This window comes from Onychomys torridus, chromosome 5 (genome assembly GCF_903995425.1).
Source record: "Onychomys torridus chromosome 5, mOncTor1.1, whole genome shotgun sequence".
NCBI lineage: Eukaryota > Metazoa > Chordata > Mammalia > Rodentia > Cricetidae > Onychomys > Onychomys torridus.
The window spans coordinates 50,452,268-50,474,848 of NC_050447.1; the positions used below are offsets into that span (position 1 = coordinate 50,452,268).

The 22,581-nt window shown below is 50.7% G+C and overlaps 1 protein-coding gene across 1 annotated transcript; it reads right to left on the reverse strand.

The window, feature by feature from the left end:
- Positions 1-11,351: 11,351 nt before the first annotated feature.
- Positions 11,352-18,856, reverse strand: Snai3 (snail family transcriptional repressor 3). Its single transcript, XM_036188968.1, has 4 exons — positions 18,832-18,856; positions 18,219-18,588; positions 13,608-14,213; positions 11,352-12,441 (listed from the first exon to the last, which is right to left on the reverse strand). Exons 1-4 carry the CDS (start codon positions 18,844-18,846, stop codon positions 12,260-12,262), a joined length of 1,173 nt encoding a protein of 390 aa, XP_036044861.1. The 5' UTR covers positions 18,847-18,856; the 3' UTR covers positions 11,352-12,259.
- Between the last annotated feature and the right edge of the window lie 3,725 nt (positions 18,857-22,581).

A 22,581-nucleotide genomic window follows, 5' to 3' on the forward strand; every position in this document is an offset into this window, starting at 1 on the left:
GTTTGAAGCCAGCCTGGTCTACAGAGTGAGTTCCAGGGCAGCCAAACCTGTTACACAGAGAAACCCTGTCTCAAATAAACCAAAAGAAAAAAGAAAAGAAGGGAGAGAGAGAGGGAGGGAGAGAGAGAGAGAGAGAGAGAGAGAGAGGACTGACTCTTGTAAGTTGTTCTCTGACTTCCACAAGTATGCCACAGCATGTGCATGCCCACACAAACAAAATAAATACATCTAAGAAGGGAGAAGAGAGAGAAAGAAATGGAGCTGAAGAAATGGATCTCCTGGCTGGGCTGCGGTGGCGCATGCCTTTAATCCCAGCACTCGGAGGCAGGCAGACTTCCCTTTGGCCGATGTACATTGGGCACGAGGAAGCCATTTATCCAGCCCATCTTTGCATGTTGAGACAAAGTCAACTGTTGACTATCCTCCAGCTGTTGACTTTGAACTCACTATATAGCCTGCATCATCATCCCCTGACAGAAGAGAATGTTTCTGGTTGTAGAGGTAGTTCAGTGGTTAAGAGCATGTACTGCCTTTGCAAAGGACCTGAGTTCAGTGCCCAGCACCCACATGGGGTGGCTCACAAATGCCTGTAACTTCAGCTCCACAGTATCTAATGACTGCTTCTAGATGCTGTGGGCAGCTGTATGCACATGTGCACCTGTACACATACACATAGTTAAAAATAAGAGTCGGGCAGTGATGGTGCACGCCTTTAATCCCAGCACTGGGGAGGCAGAGGCTGGTGGATCTTTGTGTTCAAGGCCAGCCTGGGCTACCGAGTGAGTTCCAGGAAAGGCACAAAGCTACACAGAGAAACCCTGTCTCGAAAAACAAACAAACAAATAATAATAAGAAGGAGATAAGATGGTGGTGTGCACCTTGAGTTCTGCCTGTCACTTTCCCTGAGTCTGTTTCGTGTCTGAAACCACAAAAGGTTGAGCTGGTATGGAACTCTCCTGTGGGGCTGTGGATGTGGTTCAGTTGGTAGAGTGATTGCCTAGCATGCAGAACACTCTTGTTTTTATTCTGGAGCTTTGGTCTTATATACTCATGTGTGGCCTTCAACTTGTGATGTAGACCAGGCTGGTCTTGAACTCACAGAGATCCATCTGCTTCTGTCTCTTAAGTGCTGGGATTAAAGACTTGCACCATGGGCTGGAGAGAGAGCTCAGTAGTTAAAGTACTCTTGCAGAGAGCCTGGGTTTGATTCCCAGTACCCACAAGGTAGTTCACACCTGTCTGTAACTCCAGTTCCAGCAGCCTTTAATCCCAGCACTCAGGAAGCAGAGGAGTCAGATCTCTGAGTCAGAGCTACAGAGTGAGTTCCAGGACAGCCAGGGCTACCCAGAGAAACCCTGTCTTGGAAAAAAACAAACAAATAAATAAACTAAAAAAATAAACTTAAAAAAAGAAGAGGGACAGGTAGATTTCTGTGAATTCAAGGCCAGCCTAGTCTACATAGCAAATTCAAGGCCAGCTGGGGCTACACAGTGAGACCGTCTCTACAAAATAAAAGCATTCGGTTAAAGAAAGAAGAGAATGCTTCAGTCTGGAAGGAACAGTTATACCCACGGGAATCCTTGTATGTTGTTATCAGGCACCAAGGCCAAGATCGCCTCACAGGCTGAAGGACCCCAGTGTCTGACATCATCCTGGAACGCTGTGTGCCTTGACGCTAAGAGTCAATGGGAAGCCATTTCTCTGTTCATCAATGTTATAGTGTCTGTCATGTGTGTGAGGTTCATTGTTAGGTCAAGGATACACATGTATGAGACACAGGAAGGAAGGTCCTTTGGGGAAAAGAGATGTGAGCGGAGTCTGGCTCAATACTGGGCTGGGAGGGAAATCCACCCAAGGCTGAACATCACATCCATCTGCTGCACCTTGGAGCTTGGCCTGGCCAGGCCAGCAGAGGGGACCAAAGTGCAGCTGTGATTTCCCTACAGGCTTTTCCCCAGGCCAGGCACAGGGACAGAAAACCTTTGAAAGTGACCTAAAAGGGGAGGAGACTGTTTATGGAATTCTGTGTCCCTGTTCCTGTCCCTTTGAACTCGGGTCCCCAGGGAAGTTTTCAGAGGTCAACGTCTTTCCAGAGCAGTTGGCCTGGGCAACTGGAGAGACAAGGAGAGAGGCAGATTTCATCCAGGGGTTCTGGTCCTGTGTGAAAAACAACACAGCACAGGGCTGAACATAGTCAGCCCATCAAGCAGGTGGCTATAGGCTGCCAGGTGTCACTGTGTTCAGGAGCTGAAGTTCGAAAGGACCCAGAGTGGAGGTGCGGCCTGGGCAGAACATGGGGAGGAAGAAAGATGGGGCTAGGGTGAGCAGCAGGGAAGGAGACACGTTGGGACTACCCTGGACTGGAATTTCCTTACCCTCCCTTGAAGAAAATTCCTTTCTTAGCCCAGGCCAGGAGAGAAGTCCTTAATCCCTCCTGTGTTCTGGGTTGGTACCTGGCCATCAGCCTGCAGGACTCTACCCCTGCCTCTCACTCCCCCGTGTGTTCTTTGCCTGGGCTTTGGCCCTTGTTACTTGGCCCTGGCAAATCAGGCCCCTGCACTGGGTGGCCTCTACAGGCCCTTCTTTGTTTGAACTCGGTGACCATAGCCCAACATGACCTTTAGAACAGGTATGAGCTATACTCCCTGTAAGGGGCCCGTGAGCAAACGCTATTGGTGTGTGTTGGGATGGGGGGGAGGGGATGTTGCAGGAAATGCCAGCAGCCTCAGACAAGGAGCAAATAAACAGACATGGCTTGTTCCAACACACCTACATAGACACCTTGGAGTGAATTTCATGTCCTCTCTAGGTATCACAAAGAATTCTTTCAATTTGTTTGTTTTTTTAATTGTGGCCAAATACGTAGACCAGTTTAGGTTAGAGGTCTTGCCTAGCATGCCATCCCCAGCACTGGATAAACAAGGTGTGTTGGTACACATCTGTAATCCCAGCACTTAGGAGGTGGAGACAGGAGGGTTAAGAGTTCAAGGTCATCCTCAGCTATATAGCAATTTGGAGGCCAACCTGGGATAATTAAAACATTGTCTCAAAAAAATTACAAACCATAAAATTAGCCACCATGGCTCTTTTATATACACAATAGGTGATCCTGGACACACCCACATTGTGTGTAGCCATGACCTGCTTCCTTCCCCACAGCCCTTCAGTTGTAAAGGACTGTCTTCTAAACCAAACTTCCACCATCTTTAGGAGTGACACGTGACCTTCTTCCCAAAGATCATGGGGCCTTCCCCAGAGTACCCAGCCACTCCTTCCCACCAGTTGTACGCAATTCAGCCAAATCTGTGTGCAGCTTCACCTCTTGGAGAGGGGCTGGAGTATATAGGTGGGAAGACTAGGGGAGGGGCCTCCCCTATACATCCACAGGCGGGGTGGAGGTCAGGGGTCATCATCTATGTTCCAGTATGGCTGTTTTAAGTTCACCCGCTCTCCTGCCTGTCACCCCTCACCCACTGCACCATCATCAGTAAGACAAATAAACTCATTGGTTCCCCAGAGTGAGCTTTGATGGAATTGTACCTTAGTTTGTCAAAGGGACCCTTAGCGAGTGGGGGGAGACATGGTTTATGTCTCCCCCCCTCCACTCCCGGAGGAATTTTAGCCACACAGCATAGCCTAGCCAGCTGGCAGGATACAACGAGACCAAGGATGAGTTCTGGGAGAAGAGCGGTGTTGTCCCTGAGATGGTGACGGGACAGACAGCTGAAGGTGTCTGCTGAGGGGTAGAGCATGGCCGGGCGTTGGGGGCGCACACCTTTAATCTTGCACCTGGAGGCAGAGGCAGGCGGATCTCTGTGAGTTTGAGGTCAGCCTGGGCTACAGAGTGAGTTCCAGGAAAGCAAGGGCTACACAGAGAAACCCTGACTTGAAAAAACAAAAAAAACAAAACAAAACAAAAAAAAAAAACAACCAAACCCAAAAAACAAAAACAAAAAACCCAACCAAACAAAAATCCCCAAACCAAAAAACTAACAACAACAAAGAAAAGGGTAGAGCATCTGAAGAGGGAATTTGACTCGGCTTTCCATCCCATGTGGCATGTGGTAATGTGGCTTTTGGATATAGTGCAGAGGGCAGTAAGAATCCGTCCCTGATGGGCCGGCTCATACGAGACATTAAAGATAGTTTTGTGTCGACCAGACACAAGCTACAGTCATCTGAGGAGGGAGCCTCAGTAGAGAAAACGCCTCCGCAAGCACTGGGCTGAAGGCAGGCAAGCCTGTAGGGCATAGAGCAATTCCTCCCCCCCCCCCTCCCTCTCCCCCTCCCTCCCTCCTCATTTTGAGACACGTCTCTCTATGTAGCCCTGGCTGTCCTGGAACTCGTTCTATACATCAGGCTGGCCGCAAACTCACAGAGATCCACCTGCCTCTGCCTTTGGAGTGCTGGGATTAAAGGTGTGCGCTGCCACCACCAGCAGGCTATGGGCATTTTCTTAATTAGCAATAGATGTGGGGAAGGGCAATTTCATTGTGGGTGGGGCCACCCCTGGGCTGGTGGTCCTGGGTTTTATAAGCAAGCAGGCTGAGCAAGCTACAAGGAGAAAGCCAGTAAGCAGCACCCCTCCACGGTCTCTGTATCAGCTCCTGCCTCCAAATTCCTGCCCGGTTTGAGTTCCTGCCTTGGCATCTCAAGCCGAATAAACCCTTTCCTCCCCAGCTTGCTTTTGGTCATGGTGTTTTATCACAGCAATAGAACCCTAACTAAGACCCTTGGCCATCGGCATGGGGGTCCTCGTGGATGTCAGGGGCTGGAGGACAGCAGAGAATAGAGTTAGGTGCTATTTAGGGAACTAGATATGAGGGAAGCAGGGTATGGTACCCAGGACAAATGGCCTGAGAGGACAGTGTTCACTGGTGCTTAAGGAAGAGCTGGACTCAGCAGGGACTTTGATTCTGGCTTGGAGCTTTGCTGTCTTTGCTGGCCCCTTGGTGGGGTAGGAAGTGCCTTCTTTATGAAGAAGGGAAGTGTCTTAGGCTAGCATGGTGGAGTGTTAGTGAAGTGGGAGAGTGGCCGAGAGGAGATAAGAGAGAAGCAAATTAGAGGAAGAGATCTATCTGGGTTACTTGGAGCAAATGAGTCCAGATTAGCCTGAGTTCTAAGGGGAAGAAAATGACAGAAAGACAAATTCTGTACTAAGGATCTGCTAGAAGGCAGGAGGAGCAGTTTACAAAAGGCATCGTGATAAAATCATACAGGTGTAGAAGAGCAAGCCTGTCCCAGGGGTGGGTCTTCTATCCCCTGACTAAGCAGGGTACATGTCCCTCCTGCAAAAAGTTACAATAAGAGTCAAGACTGTCTACCCAGCCATGACCTCCTCCGGTAGCCAGGTGTGGATGCAGAGGCTCTTAGACCCAGGGAGCCAGGAGCAGGGGAGAGCAAGGCATGGGTGGGGCCACTCGGCCCTGGGAAGGGCTGAGCAACTTGAGCCAGCCCCACCGGGTTCATCAAGGGTGGAGAGATACAGGAAGGCTGCACCGGGGAGCTTCAGCATATGGAAGCGGGAGGGCTCAGAGATTGAGGACTGTGGAGAGCTAATGTAGTGCCGCCTATCCACACAATTGTACCCAACCTTCATCTATGGAGGAAGCGATTGATTCTAACCAGTGGAATCTTCCCATTCTGTGTTAGACCTTGCTCACCTTTGACCTTACTGTTTTATAAGCTGTGAACTTCTGTGATGACCTGGCACTTGCAATGGGCTTTCAGAGTGCTTTGCCAGGGTTATCTTTGCAACCCCACTAATCATTGAGTGTTTTGCAGATTTGGAAACCCATGTGAGATGTATGGATGCACCGGAAGGAGCAAGTATGGGAAATCAGTTCAAAAGGGTTCGAGAGCCAGGTTCAGCCGTGACATTCTTGGGAGCTCTACGGCTGGGTAAAGTGCAGACACTGCCCACCAAGGTGATTAGGACAAGCCTGCAATAATCTGGGTCTGTAAATGTTAGGGAGTAAATGGGAGGGGGGTATCTTGTCAGAAGGGAAACAGGTGCTGCCTGAAACCATGGTTTTTTTTTGTTTCTGTTTTTATTTTTCTGGGTTTTGTGTGTGGATGGTTTGTGGTTTTTGTTTTGTTTTTGTTTTTGTTTGTTGTTTGTTTTGTTTTGTCGGGGGCAGGTTCTCACTATATAGCTCTAGCTGGTCTGGAACTTGTTATGTATACCAGGACATCCTTAACTCACAGAGATCCTCCTGCCTCTGCCTCCCACGTAAAGATGTATACCACCATGCCTAGCCCTTAAAGTTGTTGATTGAGAACCCAGTGTCAGTGATGGATTACCTCCCTAGTGGTTGTTGGCTACAGAGGCCTTAGAGGCCCCCGAAAGATAACAGCTATTACCACAAATGCTGGTTGTTCTTCAGAACCAAATGGTAAGACCTTATTGCTGAAGGCATTTTATGCTCTGGTTGCAGGACTTGGAGAAATGAAGCTAGGGCTCAGAAGTGTCTTCTCCCTGCCAGTTAGGTCCTGGGTGCCAGAAGTTGCTACTAAGGATGCTGGGAAGGACCAGGACCAAAACTCCTACTCAGCTGTGGACTGGCATGCCTCACGTGCCAGCTAGTGCAACGGTGGCCCGAGTGGCTGTGAATAAACTTTTCTAGGCTAGGTGTGCTGGCACAGGCCTTTAATCCCAGCACTCAGGAAGCAGAGACTGGTGGATTTCTGTGAGTTCCAGGCCAACTTGGTCTACATAGAGAATTCCAGGACAGCCCGAGCTACATATAGAGACAAAACAAACACCCTCCCGCAAACTTTCTGAATGGCTTTAATGCCCTTCCAGAGGAGGAAATTCACATCTGGTACCGGAAACTTAGACAAAACACTGTCACTAAGGAAGTCATGGGCACCAGTGGAGAGACAACTGCCATTGGTTTCTTAAATGCTGCACCCAATAAATAAAGTGCTTCCCTACATTAGTTTCTACTGTCATAGCCAAAGATCCTCAAAGCTGGCCTCGTTGACTACTGACCATCACTCTGGGAAGGAGGGAGCGAGAAGGGTCATGAGAACATCACCTGAGTATCAAACCATCCTTCCCAACAAATTGTATGCAATTTTGCCCCATCTGCATGTGACCTGGGGTCTCTGGCTAGGCCTAGAGGATATACATGTGGGGGAAGGGGTCTCTATCTACAAATCCATAGGGAAGTCATCTGATGGAATCGTACCTTAGTTTGTTATTGGGATCATAGAAGTCAGGTAAGTGTTGCCTTTGTCTTCCAAAGGGAAGGAATTTTAGCAACAGAAGATACAGAGGGAGAAAGAGAAGGGTGGATGGATGGAGGGAGGGAGGGAAAAGGAGGGGGCAGAGAGAGCTTGAGTGACTCCCCAGAATGATGTCCCAGGCAATCACCAAAACAAAAGAGTGTCAGAGTTTTGGGGAATTGCTGGGAATTCACATCACATGATTTAGTTCAACATAGCATGCAAGATAAAGAGCATGGAGGAGGCAGGTGTCTTAAATTAAGAGCTCTCAAATGGGGGAAAGATGGATCAGCAGTTCAGAGCATTTGTTGCTCTTGCTGAGGATCGGGTTCGATTTTCAGCTTCCACATGATGGCTTACAATGATCTGTAACTCCAATTCCAGGAGATCTGATGCTCTCTTCTGACCTCCATGGGCACCAGGCACACATGTGGTGCACAGATTTACAAGCAGGCAAACAGGTTACTTCTTTGTGTTTTTGAGACTGGGTCTCTCTGTGCAGCCCTGGCCATCCTGGAACTCGCTCTGTGGACCAGACTGGCTTCAAACTCAGAGATCTGCCTGCCTCTGCCCCCCAAGTGCTGAGATTAAAGGCATGTGCCACCACTGCTCAACTAACAGAATACTTCTTAGCTCTGTCCCAAAGAGCTACAGGGAGGTGTGGCCCAATTTATTCAGGGTATGGGATCTGGACAGGGTGGCCACTGTCTTTAAGGGGCAGAACTATGTCCTAACAGAGCTTAAGATACAGTCATACTGTGTTTTAAATGCCCTAAGGATGCATTTAAAATTCTCCCTCCTTCCTTCCCTTTCTTTCTTTTCCCTGAGTCTTCAGTCATGCCAGGCTTGTCTTCTACCACTAAGCTATATTCCCAGCTAGAGATATATAAATAAGATATAAAATTCAGAGCCAAGCATAAACCTGGGCCTTAGATGTGTTCTTACTCCTGACATAGAACTGCAGCCCAGGCTGGCCTCAAACTCACAGAGATCTGCCTGCCTCTGCCTCCCATGTGCTGGGATTAAAGGCATGGTCCACCACCACCTGGTTTAAGGATTCTTTTTTACATACATGTGTCTGTATGTCTATGCCATGTGTGTGGGTGTCCATGGAGGCCAGAAGAGGGCGTCAGATCCCTGGAGCTGGAGTTACAAGTGGTTGTAAGCTGCCTAACATGTCTGTCTTAACTCCTAAGCCATCTCTCCACTGCCAGCTTTTCTTCTAGATATGGAGGAGCCAGCTATAGGATTAACTCAGCAGACACTGGATGTTCAGGGCTGGGCGGGAAGGGTGTGGCTGCTTACCTCAGCAGCCATGCACTCTCCTTGGATGTTCCATAGCCACAGCACCCTGGAAACTTATGTTCCATCAAGCTTCGCCAGAGAGCTATACTTAGCCAGGTGGGTGTGGCCAGGAATGGGTGCTCTGAGTATAGATAGTAACAAGTGAGCTATTTCAAGCATCTAGAGAAGTCCCTAGAATATTCCAAGGCCAAAAAAGATATTTATAGAATCCACTGGGCTTTTGGAAGCAAAAGCCATAACCTTAGCACCTCTTTGGCTTTCTGAACAGGCTTCTTTCAGCAGGTTATGGGGAGAAGGACTGGGTCACCCAAAGGCCCGCTGTCCCTCATACACCTGTTTCCAGAAAGCCAAGGATGATCTTTAATTTCCACCCTGACTGGAAGAGCAGTGGAGACCCTCAGACCCCAGACGTTCTCTCTGCAGGTACCTGTCCTGTGAGCAAACTGCCACACATTGGGAGAACAGCGAGCACTTCAGAGGAGCCAGCTTACAGATGTTGTATATTTATCTTGTTCATCACTGAGCTTGTAGGCCTCTGCTTTCAATAGCCACAACTGGGCCGTGACTAAATTACCTGCTTTCCAACTCTCCTGGGCCCATGTCGCTCCTCATCCCCTGCTCACACTTTGGAGAGTGGTTCTAACAAAATGACCAGAAGGTTTCTCGAAAGACCTTCCTGGGAGCTCCCGGCACTTGGGAGGCAAAGCTGTTAGTTTGAGGCCACATCTAGACCCAGGACAGGCACCAAAATTACACAGAGAAATCCTGTCTCAAAAAACCAAAAATAGGGGTTGGGGATTTGGCTCAGTGGTAGAGCGCTTGCCTAGCAAACGCAAGGCCCTGGGTTCAGTCCTCAGCTCCGGAAATAAATAGTAAAAAAAGACCCTCCTGAGAAAGTGGGGCTTTGAAGAGTAATTTGGTAGAAGGGAACAGACAGGAAAGGCAAAAAAGAGGCTGGCCAAGCACATTGTGGGACACTCCCCCTTTGGGCCCAGAAATCAAGTGAGAAGTAAACACCCCCAGTTCCTTTGCTGTGCTGTGTAAAATAAGGAGAGACTTTGAAGGAGGAAGCCACGGAGCGCCAGGCTGGTTGAGCAGGCACAGGTGTCTGCAGGCGGGGCTGCTCAGCTGCTGTGGCCCGACTTCAGCCTGGCCTGCCGACTGGAAAGTGTCCTCCATTCATTCCGGATCAGTTCCCTGGCAGGTGCCCTCCTCCTGCTCCTCTGCCAACCCCCACCCTCTGCTACCTCAGCCCTCCACCAGCCCAGATATAAATACAAGAGCATTTTCCATGGGCTGGAACCAAAGGGGGAAAACATTCCACTTTATTTTAGGCTGTGAGATTCCCTGCTTCATACCCAACAGGTGCGACAGCCCCATTTAGACATGAGAAACCAGAAATAGAACACAATCTACAATATAGCTTCCTTTGGGCATCTGGATGCTATTTTAAAGAACGCTCCTGTGAGAAATCCAGGCTCATGTTGGTTGGAGCTCTGAGGGCCCCTCTGCCTGGGGAATCTTGACCTGCTTACAGACATTTGGGGACAAGGTTCCTTCTTTTGCTTTGACAGAGAGATGAGGAGGTAGGGGGAGAGGGATTTCTTACCCAACCTTTGAAGCTATTTCAGGTAATTGACTATCCCATGGTCCTGTGTAGATTTTTGAGAAGGGATCATGTAGACCCCTTTGCTTTACTCTAAGAGTGAGGCTAAGTCACAGGGAAGGTGACTTGTCAATACATGTTCTCGGATGTTTGGGATGAACAGCAGTCCTTCATTCCAAATCCATGTCAAAATCCTAACCTCTAGAACCTTAGAATGCAGCCTGAAGTGGGTCTTCCCAGATGTTAAGATGAGGTCACTCTGGAGAGACTCACAGGACAGGGCAGTGTGATGGCCAAGGCAGAAACGGAGGAACTCCCTACGAGCCAAGGACAAGATCCACCTCTTGCCCTGAAGGTCTCTTTGGGCTGTGACTTCTGGCCTCCAGAACTTTTGGTGGGTACTTTTCCATTCAGAGGGTACCCTCGTGTCCAGTTCCTACACATCCCCCCTGGAAGGCAGTGCTCTTGGTCTGAAAACATAAGTGTGTCTGTCTGTCTCAAGTGTGTCCCTCCACCAGCTGGCATAGGTCTGGTGCAGTCAGCCTGCAGCCCTCTTTCCCACAGGAGTCAGGGCAGGGTGTTTATGCATTTGCAGCCACTCCTGGTCTAGAAGCCCAACCTCAAGGTCATTTCCTAAGCCAGGAATGGTGCTTGCCCCTATAATCCCAGCACTTGGGAGGCTGAGGCAGGAGGACTGCTGTGAGCTCAAGGCCAGTGTGGGTTATAGACTGAGACTGTTTGAGACTTTCTCCAAACAGGTCAAGTTTCCTCTGGGAGGTCTCTAAGGCCTCTCAGGGAGCTATCCTCACACCAGCAAACCACAGCCAGATGCTCATTACCGTGTCTGGCCTGAAGCATCTGTAAAACCAAAGGTGAAGGTGCCTGCTTGACCCATGGGCTTTCTAGCAGGCTCCTGGAAGCTGGGGAGAAGCCTTTGTTACTGGGCCTGGACAAAGGATGCTGGCTCATGTCCCTTGTTCTGGGCCAGAAGTGGATTGCCCGATAGCCTCTTACCTAAAAAGGTGTCAAGAATTCTCTCTTGTGGACTCTGTGGGTTTCCTTTCTCTGTCCAAATGCCAGCTAGAGTCAGTCAGATCCAATGGAAGAAGCAAGTCCTTCCCTGTTCTGTGCTCAGGATGCTACTCAGTTGCACATAGTATTCCCACCAGTTCTCAGCCTTGGTCCCGTCCAAGCATTGCCCATGGGCGCTTCACCCTGGTATTAATTGTAGTCTCATCTTTACTTTCCAGGCCAAGCCACTTCATGCAGCTTCTCTCCAGGTTCCATTTCTTCCAGTAAAGGCCCCAGGCTCGCAGGGCTCTGAAATGCTCCCGCAAGATGCCCTCAGTCTCCTGCCTGCTCTGTGCTCGGAAAGGCCCAGGTTCTCTGGAATCCCATTGCCCCTGGAGAATTCTGCCTCTTCCGTAGATCCAAGTGGATTGGTAAAGACTCAAGACTTCAAGGCTCAAGACAGGAGGCCTGAGTGTGGAGGCTCTTCATCCATTACCTCGCGGCTGCTCTCTGAGACATTAAGCAGTCACTGAGGCCAGCTCCAAGCAGGACAATGGAGATGAGGCAGGACCTGGCATCAGCCCAGTCCCCACTGGCCCTGCCTCATCTCAGTGGGAGATGTGTGCAAATGCATGTGCACGTAAGGGGCAAGAGAAAAATGTGTCTCCAACCCAAGGGCAAAGGCAAGTGAGGCTGGCTGAGAGGTAGCTGTGCTTCCCAAGGTTATATAGACATTGTGCTCTCCTCAAGTAAAAATGATCATTTTAAGTTGCACACAAAGGGACCCAGGTGGCCAGGCTCATTGGTGTCACAGTGGGGTTTGTCCAGTGTTAGCCACTTCCCAATAGTCTCTCCCTCTTGGAATAGGTCCAGCAGACAGGCCAAGCTGAACATGAAACTGTTGGTTCTTGTCTTGGTGAGTCTTGTGGTGATACATCTACTCTGAATGTAGGCCTTGGGGATTGATGCCTAAAGGCTCCACTGGGCTTCTTGGTTCTGGCTGGACACAGGCAACAGTGGGCTGGGCCCTGCCTCCTCTGATTGTCCTGGATGACATAGAGCCACTGAGAATATAGTCAGTCTTGGTCCCACCAACCTGCTGTGCCTCTAAGGGCCAGGACAGCAGCCAGCTTCCTCATGGCGTGCCAAGAGAGACACTCGGGAGAAAGCCTTGGAGCAGACAGTACAGCGGTACTTCTTGGTACCAGCATGAGTCTGCAGATGAGCCCGCAGGTTGGAGCGGTCAGCAAAGGCCCTGCTGCAGTGAGGACAAGTATAGGGCTTCTCACCTGTGGGAGGAAGATGGGAAGTCAGGTGAGTGACCACAGCCAGGACAATCCCACAGACTGTGGCCCAAGGTGAAATGTCCCTGTCTATTAATGAGTAACTTGCCTCTGCCCTCCAAATGCTCATCACAGCCCTAGCACCCAAGGTCATAGCCCTTTGGACAATCAGAATGTCACTCTGGGCAGAATCGCAGTATCAGAGGCTCTTCTGAGGCAAAGGCACAGTGTGGCTGCTCCTCTGTCTCTGCCAAGCCCTGGCAGCTCAGTTCTGACCATCAGAAGTACTGGGAGCCTCTGGCAGCCCTTCCTGGCCACTGGCCAGCATAATATTGAGCCACTGTGAGGGCAGAACTGGATGGAGTAAGCTATACTCCTGGACACAGGCACCATCTCCAATCAGGGCCACCAGGGATTGGGACAAAATCTTTCTGCTGGGACCTTGGCTTCCAGGATAACTCTTCTAAGTGGAAGGGGATGGGGTCATTGAGTATTGTCTGTCTGGTCTGCAGCCCACAAGGGGCACTTGGATCCTAGCTGGTTACAGTTCTCCGAATCCAGAGTCTGCCCTTCCTGTTGGAGTCCACAGTGGCCAGGCTTCCTCACCTTCATACACTTTGCTGGCCCTGAAGCCACCAAATGTGGGGATAGGCTCCACTGGAGCCCTGCATTCCTCGGTCTCATCTTTTAAGAGACCCTGCTTCCTGACAACTCCCTACTCAGATATAAAGCCTTTGCAAAGATGACTGAGTTACGATGAGGTCACTCAGGTGGTCCCTGGTTTTATGACTTGCAGGGGTCTCCTTCCCCTTATAGCAGGGTCCCTGACAGACACATGAGGAGAAGATGTTAGGTGGACAGAGGCAGAGACACAGATGTGGTCAGTTGCCAATGAGTAAGGTGGCTTCTAGGAGAAAAGAGGCAAGAAGTGGCACTCCTATAATCTTTGGGGAGAATGTGGCCTGGCCATGCCTGGATTTCAGGTTTCTGGCCTCAGGACCTTGAGAGGACATGTCTGTGGTGTTCTTCATCTGTAGAGCTGTCTGTCAGCATTTGCAGGAGGTGCAAGGACCCTGCCAATGATGAGACCAGCCTCTCTTTTCTTCTGCCCATGGTCCAGCCTCTTCCCCAACCTGTATCCCTTTTCTGGATTGCAGCCTTGCCCATCCTACCTGTATGCGTGCGGATGTGGCCCTGGAGCAGCCAGGGCCTGGAGAAGGCCTTGCCGCATACCTTGCAGATGCAGGGCAGCGTGTGGGTGCGGATGTGCATCTTGAGGGCACCCAGGCTGGCATACTCCTTGTCACAGTACCTGCAGGTGAAGGCGGGCCCAGCCGACAGGTGGCAGTGTAGCTGCTGGTGCCTGGCCAGGCCGGCCAGTGTATGATAGGGCCTGTGGCAGTGGAGGCATTCAAAACTACCTGGGACTCGAGATGTTCCCTCAGCCCTTAGTTGTTTATCTAGTGCTCCATCTGGGCCCAGGATTGGGGGCCATCGTGTGGGCAGCACCAACAATGAGGGCAGATTGAAACTGTCTTTGAGGGGAACACTGGGGGCCTGGCCAGCCCGAGGGCCCACCCAGCCGGTTTCCTGGGGTTTTGGCCCAGAGGCTCCCAGTGCTTCCCCATGATGTGACAAAAGAGGCAGAGAGATGCAGGCAACGGCAGATGTGCTGTCCCAGGGCTGCAGAGGGTCACTAGGAGTGGAAGGGGCCTCCTCATCTGGCAGGTGGCAGGATCCTACCGGCTCCTCACAGGCAGAGCCGGAGCCATTAGCTTCTAGAAGGGCAGTCAGGGAGAGAGAATACATGGTGAGAAATGAGGCCATAATGCCTGGGCTTCCAAACTTCTGCTCACCTATCTAACTGCAGTCTGGCCTGTCATATCGGCAGCCAGCAGGAAGCCAGGGTTACAAGTGCCTACCATGACCCCATCATACCTAGAGAACCAGGCTTTCCCACCTTCGCCTACCGTTCTGGTCCATCCATTCAAGGTGGTGATGATGGGGGGCAAAAGCTGGGGAATGCATGAACTAGACAAGTCCAGACACTAGAAAGTGAACTGAACTTCCTTGTCTAAAACGAGGAAAGGGAACTATCTTCTAGGACCTCCAGTGCCTAGGAAGAGAAACAGTTGCGCAGCCAGGCATGGTGGTACACACCTGCAAACCTAGCATTCAGGAGACTAAGTCAGGAGGATTTTAAGTCTGAGCCAGCCTGGGCTACATAGGACACCCCAAAAATCAGCTCCTCATAGGAGTCCTTGCTCTAAGTCTGTGTCTGGGCAGCTTGTCTAAGGAGACCTGGTCCCATGTCTGGACAGTGGGCAGCAGCTGGGGCTAGCACCCTTGGGCTCCCACACATATGAGCTCAGAACAAAAGGAACCTGGTTAAAAAAAAAATAGTCACCCACCCCCACAGTAATTAGCCTCCAGTCACCACAGGATCACCCACCCCTGTGGCGTCTCCTTGAGTGTGTCATGATATGCTGTGCTCAGACACATCCCTGGCCACTGCACAGCACATACTTGCTACTTGTCAACATGCATGAACATGTCCAGCCAGGCAAGTGGCTGGAGCTGGTGGCTGCTGCTTTACTAGGCAGCATCAGATGGAGTCCTGGCTTTGTGTGTCTTTTGGTTGTGGCTCCTGCATTTGTGGCCAGAATTTCATGTGTTTAATCAAATAATGCCAGTATCCCTCCCACACACAAAGATACCAGGCTGCAAATAAGAGGCAAACTTTGGATTCTCCAAAGACAGAAGCACCAATCTGCCCTGCATCCACTTCTTCTACATGTGCTCAGACAAATCTCTACCCTTGTTTTTGCCTTGATGACAAGGTTTTGGGTAGAAGTCCACAGGTTGGGAGGGAATATTCCCAAATGAAATATGTTGTGGAATATTAATTTAAAATGTGTTATATCTGTTTATGCTGTGGAACGTTTGTTTAATGATGTAAAGATGTGTTGCATTTGTTTGATTAAATAAAATTAACCTGCAGCCAGGAGGCTGAATCAGCAACTAGCTGACAGGAAGTGGTAGGGAAGAACCATGTGTAGCTACAGTTCTTAAGTGGGGGCGAAGCAGAAGGATGCTGGGTTTGGGGGAGATGTGAGCAAGGAGAGAAGGTTAGCTACTTGCTATTCGGCCTCTCTGAGCTAGCAGAATTTCAACCTTTGAATCTTGAGTTCTTTAGAGGGAGAGAGATCTAGATAAGGTTCCCTTCAGCAAATGTGACAGAGCTGGTGCCTGAGGGAACAGAATTCCTGCCGCTGTGGCCCTCGGGGCTGAACCACTGCTGGCAGCTGTGGATTTGCCACTGTATTCAGTGAAAGACAACAAAAATGCTCCATTAGAAACCAGTAGATGTACCAAGAAAGTTTCCACAGCTTCACAATGAAAAACAGGCACAAAAGGGTGTGAGCGTGGGTAGAGTGGGTGGAGTGCCTGCCTAGCACGCAAGAGGTCCTGGGTTCCTTCTCCAACTGCTGGAGCACTGCACACTTGTAATCCTAATTAGGGAGGTGGAAGCAGAATGGTCAGAAGTTGAAAGTCATTCTCAGCTGCATAGAGTTCAAGATTAGCCTGGGATACACGGGACATCCCCTCTCAAAAATAGTGTGTGTGGGGAATATAGGAATATCTATTTCTCCAAAGACAATACACAAGTGAGGTTGGCAAGATGGTTCAGCAAATAAACACGTTTGCAGCAAACTTTGACAGCCTGAGTTTTGTCCTGACCCACATGATGAAAGGAAAATGCTAGCTAGCTCTTGCATGTTATGCTTTGACTTCCATGTACATGCCGTGATACACACGTGTCCGCATCCACCCACAAATAATAATTTAAAAAGACTAACATTTTAAAAAGGTTGTACAAGTGGGCAATAATCACACAAGAGAATGCCCAACATCATTAGACAACAGAAAAATGCAAATTAAAACCACATGTTAAGATACCCCTTCTTACCAAAAGGATGGCTAGAGCTTAAGGAAAAAGTGTTGGTGAGGATGTGGAGACCCAGGAAGTTAAACCCCTTTACTGTCTCCATGCCTGGGCTCTTTCAGACATTTCCCCCTAACTATATAGCCAGCATATCGTACTCCAAATTAGGGGAGGAGACAGCAGGATAGCTAAGAGGCTCTCAGTAGAGTTCTGGACAACAGATTGGGGCCACCATCCTGGAAAGTTTCACTGGGGTCCTGTCTGCAGCTGAGACCCAGGCACTACCAGATTCAAACCCTGTCTGTGTTCTGTGCCAACTCAACAGGCAGAGGAAAGGGACCCATAGCGGTGTGTGTGTGTGTGTGTGTGTGTGTGTGTGTGTGTGGTGCTCTCTGGCTCACAGAATCTCTGAGGTCCCCTAAAAGGCATTTACTTAAGAGGAGGGAGGGGCCCCAGACCTCAGCACCTCAGGTCCTATTCTAGGGTAACATTCTGATTGAAAGAGAGTCATTGGGGCCATGGGGTCCTGGGAAAGCCAAGAGGCAATGCAAAGGCATCAAGGCTGTCCTGGACAACCCTTCTGCTCCAACAGGGCCCCGCCCGGCACCAGACTTGTTCATTTAAGTGGTAAGTTGGGGTGCTGAAAACTATGGCTTGAGGCTAGAGGTGTGGTTCCATGGTATGGTGCTTGACTAGCCGAGTATGAGGCACTGATTGCATCCTTAGTACAAGAAAAACACTACATTCACTGTAAGTACAACTTTCCACCTCCTCTGTAAGGAGACCCACCACCTAACTAAAGGGAAAAGGGAGACTTTTATCACACTCTAGTAGTTTCTCTTCTGTTACAAAATTACAGGTGGTGAGGCATCAAATTGAATTCAAATGTTCCCTGAAGAGCAGGGTCCTAGATAGCACCCCTAGTGGCAGCATGGGTGATGGGGTCTGATCCAAGGAACAACCTCCCCTCCCATCCCCCAACCCCAAAACAGACACACACACACACACACACACACACACACACACACACACACACACACACACACGGGTCTGGGTAAGACTCGACTCACATATGTCAGGGGTGTTGGCCTGAGTCCTGAGATTCACGGTACTCCCCAGGCTCTGCGCATATCCCTAGTGGGTCTTTTCCAAGAAGCTGCCCACTTGAGTGGGAATGCTCTGACCTACTGCAGATCTCAAGCCCTAGAGGCTAGCAGGAATGGTGAACACCTGAGCCTGTGTGTGCAGGGTGGCTCTACCTTAGACACTGCACCAGGAGACCAAGGGGGTTTCTGGGAGGTGGGAAGCAAAGGTTCTGCTTGCTGTGTCAGTGAACTCACCACTCCCAGGTAGGATGCTCTGGGTTGGGGATAGGGGGTGGGGGAGAGTCCTGCCTTTTCTCACCAGCCACCCTCTGTGAGCCACCCTGGCTGTGGTCAGTGAGGCCTTCTCTGGGTGGGTGTATATAGCGCCTGGGACATAGTTTAAGTTTGGACCCTTCCAGGCCTGCACGGAGAGGCCTCCAGAGTCTCCTTAGCTGGAGCTATAATGCTGGCAGGGAGAGCTCCAGGGAGACCCAGGGCTCAGGAAACTTTTCCAAGTGGGGAGAAGAGCCTCCAGGTGTGTCCAAGTCTCCCGAAGCAGAGACGTTGCCTTGAGCACATCCCTCTTGGAGTCCTAGTCTTAGCCCAGAAGGGAATCTCGTCCCTTGTGCTGGAAAACTTTACCCGATTCCCCTCTCACCTGGGAGAGGTGTGACCCAGCTCCCAAGGACTTCCCAGTTGCCTCCTTCCCTGCAGCGCTTAGAGCTGGGGACAGAGATCCAGCCAACCCCTACCTCTCTGTTTCTCCAGTTGCCCGTAGTTGGGGACCCTGTGACTGGAGTGCGTTTTCACCAGGAAGGAGCGCGGCATGGTCTCCTCCCTAGAGGCGGCAGGATCTCCAGCCTGCAGCGGGATACGGGTTGTAGGGTCCGCGCTGTGCCGGCGGGCAGGGCAGCCGGCAGGTGCGAGAAGGGTCAGGTTCATTAGCATAGCGCCCCTCCTCGGCCAACCAGCGCGGAGCGCGGCGGGGCGGGGCCGCGAAGCCACGCCCAGGACAGGTGCGCGGGCGGGGAACCCGCCGCGTGGTCGGCGGTGTCTGCCCCACGGGACTTGGCTGGCCCACGCCGCGGTCACGCACCGACCCTGCGGGGGCTGGCCATCGACCTGCCATGGATGAAAGAGCAGAGTTCAGGGTTGGGTGACAGCGACCAGCCAACTTGGACACGCTTGTCCCTATCCTCTGCAGCATCCTTTATGCTGCCCATGCCCCGGAGAACTGGAACAGCCCTGTCTGGTGGTTTAGGTTCTCCATGAGGATGTTTACGACTTTCGGGGTAGTGGACATAGCACCACCTGGGTGTGCCTGTGGCTGAGTAGCAGGGCTGTCTGGCCAGAAATGAGCTTTACCCTATAACGCGCCATTCCTTGGCATCTGTGGGCTGAGGTGGGAAGAGAAGGTGAATCTTTCAGAGTCAGAGACAGTGTGAGAGGTGGGCTGAGTCACTCTGGCGTTCAGAGCACAGTAGTAGTTGGAGTCATTCTGTTCTACTTGCATAGGAGAAAACCAAGGTTCTCAGAGGTCTGTGGACGACAGAGCGGGGCCTAGCCCCCACTTCGGGCTGGTTAGATGCGGCTGTGAGTACTCGTGTTGATCTGTAAGAAAGTGTGGAAATAAGGCATCTGTAGGGAGGCTCTCTGAGGACACATGCCTGCTGGCTGCCCATTCACCTGTTCTTTAGACTTAGAAGGGTTCTATATGTAGTCTTTCATACCTCTCTCCTCCCGGGCATAGATAAGGCCTATGGTTCCTGAACCAGCTCCTACCCGCCCATTGTGTGGTCTTTGGCCAATCCTCCAAACTCATCTCCTAACACCCTTAATGAGGGATGATCTGGCACACCTGAGGGGAACTGCCTGCCTCAAGAAGAGTTCTGGGCCCACCCTTGAGGCATTCACAAGCCATTACCCTGAAGGAGGTTGGAGATCCTCACTTCTCAGGCCCCCTTACCTTGTGGTTGTGCAAGGTCTTTCTTCAGCTGTGACTCACAGTTACAACCACAGGGCCCCATTCAGGCCCAGGAAGAAGGAGTCATTGTCTCCATTACTAGGGTTTAAAATTCTAAGTCCCCTGCAGTGGGAAGCCTCCCCAATGGGAGAGAGGTTAGCCTCAGCCAGCACAAGTCTCTTCAGTAGATACCTGGGCCTTACCTACTGCCTACATGCTGTGCTGGTCATTCACCTCCTTTAGCAGAAATTCGGGTTTGGGAACCAACTTATAGGCTTCAGCCATGCTCTGTAGGTCCCATGCAGCTCCCAGCAACCCCAAGAAGCATGTGTGGAGCAGGCCACAGGAAAACCAGCAGCCCTGACAACAGTGAGGCTTTTGTCACCCCTTTATCACAGTGACAACTGACCCCAAATGCTACCTCACTGGGGGCTCCCACTAACATGCCCATAAGAGAAGTCATGGTTTGCCCATGTCTTGGCCCCTGATGTATTGACTGAGCTGGTAGAGGGTGTCATGGGTTGGACTATGTCAATTCAATGGGCTACAACTGTGTGATTTGATTCCAATTCTGTCTCTGCAGATGTTGCTGATTCAAGAGGAGGTCATTAGTTTGGGTTCTAATCCAATGATTAATGTCCTAACAAAGGGTAATTAGACTTAAGTGTGCAGTGTAGGGAGCCACCTGTTGTTAGGACCGGGCTTGTACAGGGTCAGCGGGAGAGTCAGGATAGAGTCCTAAGGCCTGAGCAGTGAGCAGCTGAGGAGTTCTTGTCTCCTTCCCTCACGGCTCTGACACACCTCCATGCGGGACTTCCGGCCTACAAACACGCTTTGGTGTTCTCACAGAGAACCACTCTGTGGCACTCCATCCCAGCATCCCATGACACTTGCACAGACGGAACCCTGAAAAAATTGGAGCAGCAGGCTCCAACATGGCAGATTTGTGGACGAGCACATCACAGCCCTCAACTCCACAGTGCACTGCTGAGCACTCCTGGGGGACACAGTACTGTCACTGCCCCTGCTCTCAGTGTCTCATCCTCCCAGGACCACAGCCTCCCCTATGGGCTCTCAGGGTTTCTGGAGTTCAGAACTGGATTGATCACATGAGGGAGACCCATCTTCTCCCTGTTCTTCCCTGAGAAAAAGCTCAGAATGAGGGGTGGGAGCTGGCTCCATCTTCCCACTTACTACCAAGAGATCCCAGTTGGAGACAATTCTTTGGCCTTTGTAGAGAGAGTCTGTGAACCACACTAGGCCTTGACACCTGTGTGTGGATGAAGCCTTTTCCTCCAGTGTTTTGAATGTTGGAGAGAGGGCTGACATCTCTCAGGATAGGGCCCAAGAGGAAGGCAGTGCTACCATCTCTCACCCAGGCCTGGCCTGCCCAGGTGTTTCATATACAGGGAGCCTTTCTCTTGGCATCACATCTCAGCTGAGGGTCTGGGTCTTCTGCAATGCCGTGGTTTCCAGGTGAGCTGAGCAGGAAGCCGGAAGGCTCCACTCACCCCTCTCCTGGACAAGCTTGGGGCAGGGTCTCCAAAATCCTCTCATCCAATGGTAACAGTGGTTTCTGACTGTTTCTCCAAGGCCTCATGAGCTCAAACGGGTTTGTTCCTATACTAAGTAGGTGAGCACCAAGAGCACCATACAAATGTGCTTGAAAAATTACGGGAAGGCAAGATTCCTGCAGCCAGATGGGCTGGTGGATGGGTGAAGTGCAGCTGGACACGGGTTGTTTGGTTCAGAAGTGAGGTTTTGGGGCATACAGTGCTAAAGCCTTGAAAACCATGCAGCACACACACACACACACACACACACACAATCATACAGCACTGTGTTTGTTCCGGTGTTGTGGGGGAGCACAGAGATCTCCTAAGATCTAGATGTTCCCCAGAGGCCTGAAGCTAAGGCTCCCCATGCTCTGATTTTTGCCTCTGGTTCATTACCTAGCCCTTTCCTAAGAGAAAGGTCCAGAAACCTGTCGTCAGGGTGCTTTCTAAGAAGCAGGGGGCTAGCTTCTGGTGCTGTTGCATAACGTGAAACTAAGGGCGTGTTGCTGCCAGCCCAGGCTTCTGATGCCTTGGATGCCGCAGGGCGTCATGGGCTGGGGAAGGATGGTTGAGTGTGTGGGTGGGTGACAGGGGAGACCCAGGTAGCTTCTACTATTCCTGGAGTAATCCAAGGTGGGAGAAGAGCCTAGCTTGCTGAACTTTCAGTTTAGAGGTGAGCCACATCTAAGGACAGGGACTACCTGATTGCAGACATTGTGTTGAGTTGCTCACAGCCTGGGCAGACTTTATGGCAATAGGTGTGTGTGATCCTCTCAGGAAGAATGGTGGCCCCTCTGTTCTAAGGGGTATCCCACTAGGATTGCAGCTTCTAGCTACTCGTCTCCAAAGATTTTTTTTTTTTCTTCAGAAAATACAAGGGAATGGTTGGCCACTTTCTGAATCTAAGACTGCTTCACCTGGGTATGGGTCTGCTGCCATCAGCCTTGTCTGGGTTTCCTGCCCTCCTTGGAGTTTACTCTGATGTCCCTCCAGAGACTCCTAGATGTGGAGCCCTATGACGGTACCAAGACCAAAGGGGGAAGGCAGTACCTTCAGGTGGATGCTGCCTCATGGCTTAGCTAGAGGGGTAATTACCCTCAAAGCCCAGACAGAGCTGAGAAGGGTGTCAACCCTCCTGAGCACAGATGTGTCACATCCCATCCTACAGCCTTGAAAGGTAGCCTTAGGGCTTCCATGGACTAAATCAAAGAAAGGAATCAGTTCTACAAGTCCAGAAAGAGAGGGTATGGGCTAAATTTCATCATGGGGTGGAATGTTCTAGATTAAATAATGGACCCATTTGGGGAGGTATATGCAAATAAGACACCTCCTGCTTTTGTTGTTTCTGTTCACTCAGGGATTGCTCTGCCTGTGGTAGGTTAGGGGTTTGTTTGTTTTGTTTTATTGTTGGTTTTTGAGACAGGGTTTCTCTGTGTAACACCTCTGGCTGTCCTGGAACTCACTTTGTAGACCAGGCTGGTCTTGAACTCAGAGATCTACCTGCCTCTGCCTCCCATGTGCTGGGATTAAAGGCATTCATCACCACACCTGGCTAACCTGTGGTAGGTTTAGTTATCATCATTATCAAGTGGGAAC

Coding starts and splice junctions, on each gene's coding strand:
- Snai3 (XM_036188968.1), bottom strand. Junction 14,214..18,218: donor GCAACTGGAGAAACAGAGAG/GTAGGGGTTGGC, acceptor CTGCCCTTCTAG/AAGCTAATGGCTCCGGCTCT. Junction 12,442..13,607: donor CCACATCCGCACGCATACAG/GTAGGATGGGCA, acceptor TTCCTCCCACAG/GTGAGAAGCCCTATACTTGT.